Source organism: Prunus avium, chromosome 4 (genome assembly GCF_965620075.1).
Source record: "Prunus avium chromosome 4, drPruAviu1.hap1.1, whole genome shotgun sequence".
Lineage (NCBI taxonomy): Eukaryota > Viridiplantae > Streptophyta > Magnoliopsida > Rosales > Rosaceae > Prunus > Prunus avium.
The window spans coordinates 15714729-15719716 of NC_142287.1; the positions used below are offsets into that span (position 1 = coordinate 15714729).

Below are 4988 nucleotides of genomic sequence, written 5' to 3' on the forward strand. Positions count from 1 at the left end.
TTACCGAAAGAGCAGGATCGAAAAAGTGATAGTCAATTGACTGGTGTCTTCAACTTTTCAGTAAAAGCCAAGCCTAGAGACAGGTGCATGTCTTTGGGTTTAGCATTTGAATTCCTACCTACCATTGCGTTTCAGCAAGTGCATTAGTTCTTCAGACTAAAAACAAAAAAATAACTGACAGTTGACAGAAAACGACGTAAAAAACGTCTTGTGTCTATCCTTTGGAATATGAAGGTGAGAGAGGTAGTTTGCAGAGAGCACGTGACTACCTTATCACTATCGAGTTCCTAAAAGTTCAAAAAGAAAAGAAATAGAAAAACAAAAAAAATTCACACAACCTCTGCTATATAAACATAAAGCCGCATATTTTACAACCATCAGTTTTCATCATCGACTTAGAACTCTCTAATTCTTGGTGATCTTTTTGGCTATAAAATTAGAAAGGAAAAACTCTCTAATTCTTCACCTCATACATACATCAAGCGGCCAAAGTCTAAACAGAGAAAGAAAAGTCAGGTAAGTTTTTCTTTAATTTTTAGTTTGACAGCAACATTTATGACCAAAAGGAAGATAAAAATATTGATTTCATATTTGTTTTATCAATTTCAGTGGGTCAGAAAAGATTCTTGGGTTGGGAGGATCATCATATTTGGAGTGATCATGTTTACCATTTCAAAGGGATTTGCTGTTATATCTGCAACTAAGAACCTCCAACTACCGTTCATAGAAGATATATTTGCATCAGGGCGCACAAGATTTTTGGAATGGGTGGTTTCGGAAAATCAGGTATTTTACTTTCAACCTTTATTTTATTTGCTCAAATGATTAGTGTATTTTTTTTCTTATTCTGTGAGTGTTTTGAATTAATTTTTGGTTCACCAATATCTTTCTAAGTTTAAAGAAAATAAAATTCTATTCCATTTGCTGTGTCAGTTTTCATTGTTACTAGCAAAAAAGCCCGCGTGATACTTCGGGTTTTGAAATTACGTAGACAAAATAAGATCATTATATATACAATGAGATTTAACTTGTAGCATTATGTTTACCTAAGGAAGTATAAGTTGCAAAAAAGAAAAGTAATAACATATTTTACAGGCTACTTGTTATGTTAAAACAGTAGACATGTTTGTATATATATTGAGATGTTAATAGTGGGAAGCAGCTATCAAAATAGCAAAATATGGATAGTTTTGAGCAGCATGCTGTTTAATTGGGCGGGATTTGTTTTGCAATTTCTTCATGACTTTTCTTCTCTTTGATGGAGGTCTTGACTCTGTTATAAAAAAGTGGGAAAATAGTAAGTGTTAATGTTGATGAATGGGGAAAATCGAGTTAGGACAATAATCGTAAACATCTAATTATGTATAAACAGGAATAATATAATTTAACAATTTAATAAGAAAGTTATAAATGGTTTTCCAATTGAGGAAACACAAAGTAACGAAATTAAGAGAACTAATGAGCAAGTTGTAGATGGTTTTGAGCAGCATGCTGTTTAATTGAGCTGGAAGATATAGAGAAGCCAATCGCAAGACAGACATTAATCAGTTGCGCCATGACATTGTCCAAGTCCTATGCAAGTTTGAGATGATATTCCCTCACTACAAGAAAAAATCCCTTTTGCGACCAAATATTTGGCGACAAACTAGATTTGGTCGCCAAAAGACACTTATAGGCGACAAAATAATATAATATGGTCGCCAAAGGTTTCGTCAGATGGAGTCAAATTGTAAAATTTCAGTCACCCAAGTAGCGACCAAATATTATTCATGGGCAACGAACTGTTTTGGTGGCTAGGTGAAAATGTCGCGACCAAAGGTGTAGTTTGTCGCCATTTTCTTAATGCCGCGCGCGCGAAAATGTGAAATTCAAAGCGACGGAAATATTTGGTCGCTAAGTTGGCCTCCAAAGTAAAATTCGCGCCTAATAATTTCATGCGCTTTGTCAACCCACATATTTTGGTCACGATGAGGGATCCTATGATTTTAAGGTATTGAAAAACTACGTCGTTTTAGTGATTTGAGTATTTTTTTGGTGGCTGATTGTTGAGACTATAACTTTAAAAAAAAATAATAATAATAAGAAAAGAAAAAACTCCTTCCCAATTCGTCACTTCTCAAGTTCACTCTATATACCCTCTCTGCCTCTCCCACCGATGTCAATAAACGAATCCTCCACTGAAGATGGCGAACCAGTGACATACCTCTCTACCCCCTGGATTTCTCATGGCATGGGTATCCCACTTTGACCCACCAATTCCCTAGAATCTCTAGAATCTCCTCAGTTCTAAAATCTGATTTCTTTTTGTCTTAATACCAAGGTGATCGACAGCCCTTCAACCATTGAATCAACATATTGAAGACCAATTTCTGCTGCCTCTCTTTAGGTATGAAGACCAATTTCTCTACATGTGTTAGTTTTTAATTTTGGGTTTCACCAATTTCACTTACATATTCTATTATCTCTCTCACACCCACAAAGTATTTTTTAGTTTTGAGAATTTCATTGTTTGTTAAAAAATGACATGGTGAGATGTCTGTTCTAGAATCAGAAAAGATGCTTCTTCTTTGAAGATCTGGGAATTGGCCTTGTCTTCACTTTTAGTGTTCCTCTACACTTTTATATTGCTCTTATTCTTATCTTGTTTCTTTTTGTAGAAGAAAATGATGGAAGATTATGAGAAGGCCAAGCAAGAATTGGCAGAGAGTTCAGGAATTGAACTAGATCATATCACGGTCTCTAAACAACAGCAATTAGAGATCATGGCTGCAGAACTTGGGGTTGCAAGGGGAAGAAGGATACGAGGCTTGGGCTCTAATCTGCGAGTGGAGAGTTCACGTGATCGAACTACTGCTACTTCCTCTTTGGCTACAGAGCAAAAGGTGGAGGAGCTTCAGGGCACAGTTGGTGAGTTGAAGGGCACAGTAAGTGAGCTTCAGGGCACAGTTGGTAAACTTTTGGGTGTTATTGAATGGATGCGAACCCATGTGGGTGCTTTGCCCCCAGATATGGATATGGGTGTTCCTCCTCAGCATGTTGGTGATCCAACCTATGGTGATGATGATGATGATGATGACAATATTAGTTTGGGTCACTAGTTTTTGGTTTTACTGAATTGTCTTGATGATATAGGCTTTGGCTAGTTTTTGGTTTTACTGAATTGCCTTGATGATATATATCCTCTTGTACATGTTGAACTTCTAAAACTTTTATTAATGCCAGTCAATTTTTGTTACTTTATGTACCTTAATTTAATGATTTCCAAAATTATAGTTTTTTTTATGGACATTATAAAGTATAAAAGCTTAATAATATCCCTAAATTAAATATAAATTAAATTAATTAAAACATTAATGTATATTTTTGGCGACCAAACATTTGGTCGCAAGTATTCGCTACAGTTCTACCACAGTACATTTTGCGACCAAAAAGCACACTTTTACAGACGAAATAACATGGTCACAATAACTCAACGGCGACCAAATATCCATTTCGTCGCAAAATGCCGGCCAATTCGCGGGAAATTTTGGCATTTAGGCGCGAACAACCTACTAATTGGCGACCAAAAAGGATCCGATAAGCGACGAAATATTTTGGTCGCCGAATCACTTTGGCGACCGAAATATTCCTTCCTCGCTCATTATTTTCCGCCAAGAGCTTTCGGCGTCCAACATAACGACGAAACAAATTTGGTCGCTAATAAAATTTAGCGACAAAATTTGATCTTTTAGCGACCAATCATGATCGTCGCTGAAACAATTTTTCCTTGTAGTGCCTCCAGCTTTCTTCACAAGTATGATTCACGTGATGGTTCACTTACCAGAAGAGGCATTGCTTGCTGGTCCTGTCAACTATCGTTGGATATATTCAATAGAAAGGTATATAATTCTCATTATTTGTTTATGCATCATTATCCCATGCTTGCTAATTTGTATCGTATCGTTTTATTTTGGCAGGCTTCTCGGAGAGCTGAAAAAAAGTGTACGCAACAGGGCGAAGCCCGAAGGATCAATTATAGAAGCTTAGGTTCAGTATGAGTCGCTTACTTTCTGTGGAATGTATTTAAAAGATGTGGAGATGACTTTCAATCATCCTCAGCGCAATAATGATGGAGGTGTGAGAAATGAGACACTTTTTGTTTTTGCGCAAAGCGCACGACCCTTTGGAGATCCTGTACGAGGAGAGTTGTTTTCCAGAAATGACATGGAGATAGCGCATTGGTTCGTACTGAACAATTGTGATGAGATAATGACATACTTAGATGAACATGAAGAGATGATGAAGCGAGAACATCCATCACATTTGTTTCCATAATGGTTTTTGGAATATGTAAGTTATCAGTGTTTTGTATTTGACATATATATTGTAGTATTTAATTTTCTCAAACTAATATGTGAATGTTTTTGTATAATATTAGGTGAATAAGTTGAAATCATCGAATTCCCCCACTTACAGTGAAGAGTTATATAACTTGGCGTTCGACCCGATTCGCGCTGAATTGTTCTTGGGTTGCCACGTTAATGGCGTCAAGTTTTTGGGGACAGCACGAGATGACAAGTTGTGTACGCAAAACAGTAGTGTCCATGTCTCAGGTGGAGGCGAAAGTATGGACATTGATTTCTATGGCAAACTCACAACTGTCGTGCAATTGCTTTACAAAGAGCGATATCAAGTGATCATGTTTAAGTGTCGATGGTTTGATACAAACCCAAATAGGCAGGGAAGTGTTAAAATTGAACATGGCTTACTATCTGTGAACATTAACAGAACTTGGTATGATGACAACCCTTACATTTTTCCAAACATGGCAACACAGATTGTGTATCTAGATGACCCTAAACATCTAATTATGTATAAACATGAATAATATAATTTAACAATTTAATAAGAAAGTTATAAATGGTTTTCCAATTAAGGAAACACAAAGTAACGAAATTAAGAGAACTAATGAGCAAGTTGTAGATGGTTTTCCAAATGAAGTAACACAA

The 4988-nt window shown here is 36.3% G+C and overlaps 1 protein-coding gene across 4 annotated transcripts; it reads left to right on the forward strand.

The window, feature by feature from the left end:
• Positions 1 to 316: 316 nt before the first annotated feature.
• Positions 317 to 4688, forward strand: LOC110750597 (uncharacterized). 4 transcript variants are annotated; one of them, XR_015835016.1, is made up of 7 exons: positions 317 to 516; positions 610 to 786; positions 1474 to 2234; positions 2321 to 2386; positions 2658 to 3878; positions 3957 to 4329; positions 4418 to 4688. XR_015835016.1 is itself a non-coding variant. In XM_021950956.2 (3 exons), exons 2-3 carry the CDS (start codon positions 661 to 663, stop codon positions 3096 to 3098), a joined length of 567 nt encoding a protein of 188 aa, XP_021806648.1. In that variant the 5' UTR covers positions 347 to 516; positions 610 to 660; the 3' UTR covers positions 3099 to 3240. The 4 variants fall into 4 exon arrangements, 1 of the variants encoding a protein (XP_021806648.1); XR_015835015.1 differs by having other exon boundaries at positions 1474 to 2386; XR_002525764.2 differs by lacking the exon at positions 1474 to 2234 and having other exon boundaries at positions 321 to 516; positions 4418 to 4578.
• The last annotated feature ends 300 nt before the right edge of the window (positions 4689 to 4988 follow it).

Coding starts and splice junctions, on each gene's coding strand:
- LOC110750597 (XM_021950956.2), top strand. CDS start 661: ATGTTTACCATTTCAAAGGGATTTGCTGTTATATCTGCAACTAAGAAC. Junction 787..2,657: donor GGGTGGTTTCGGAAAATCAG/GTATTTTACTTT, acceptor TTCTTTTTGTAG/AAGAAAATGATGGAAGATTA.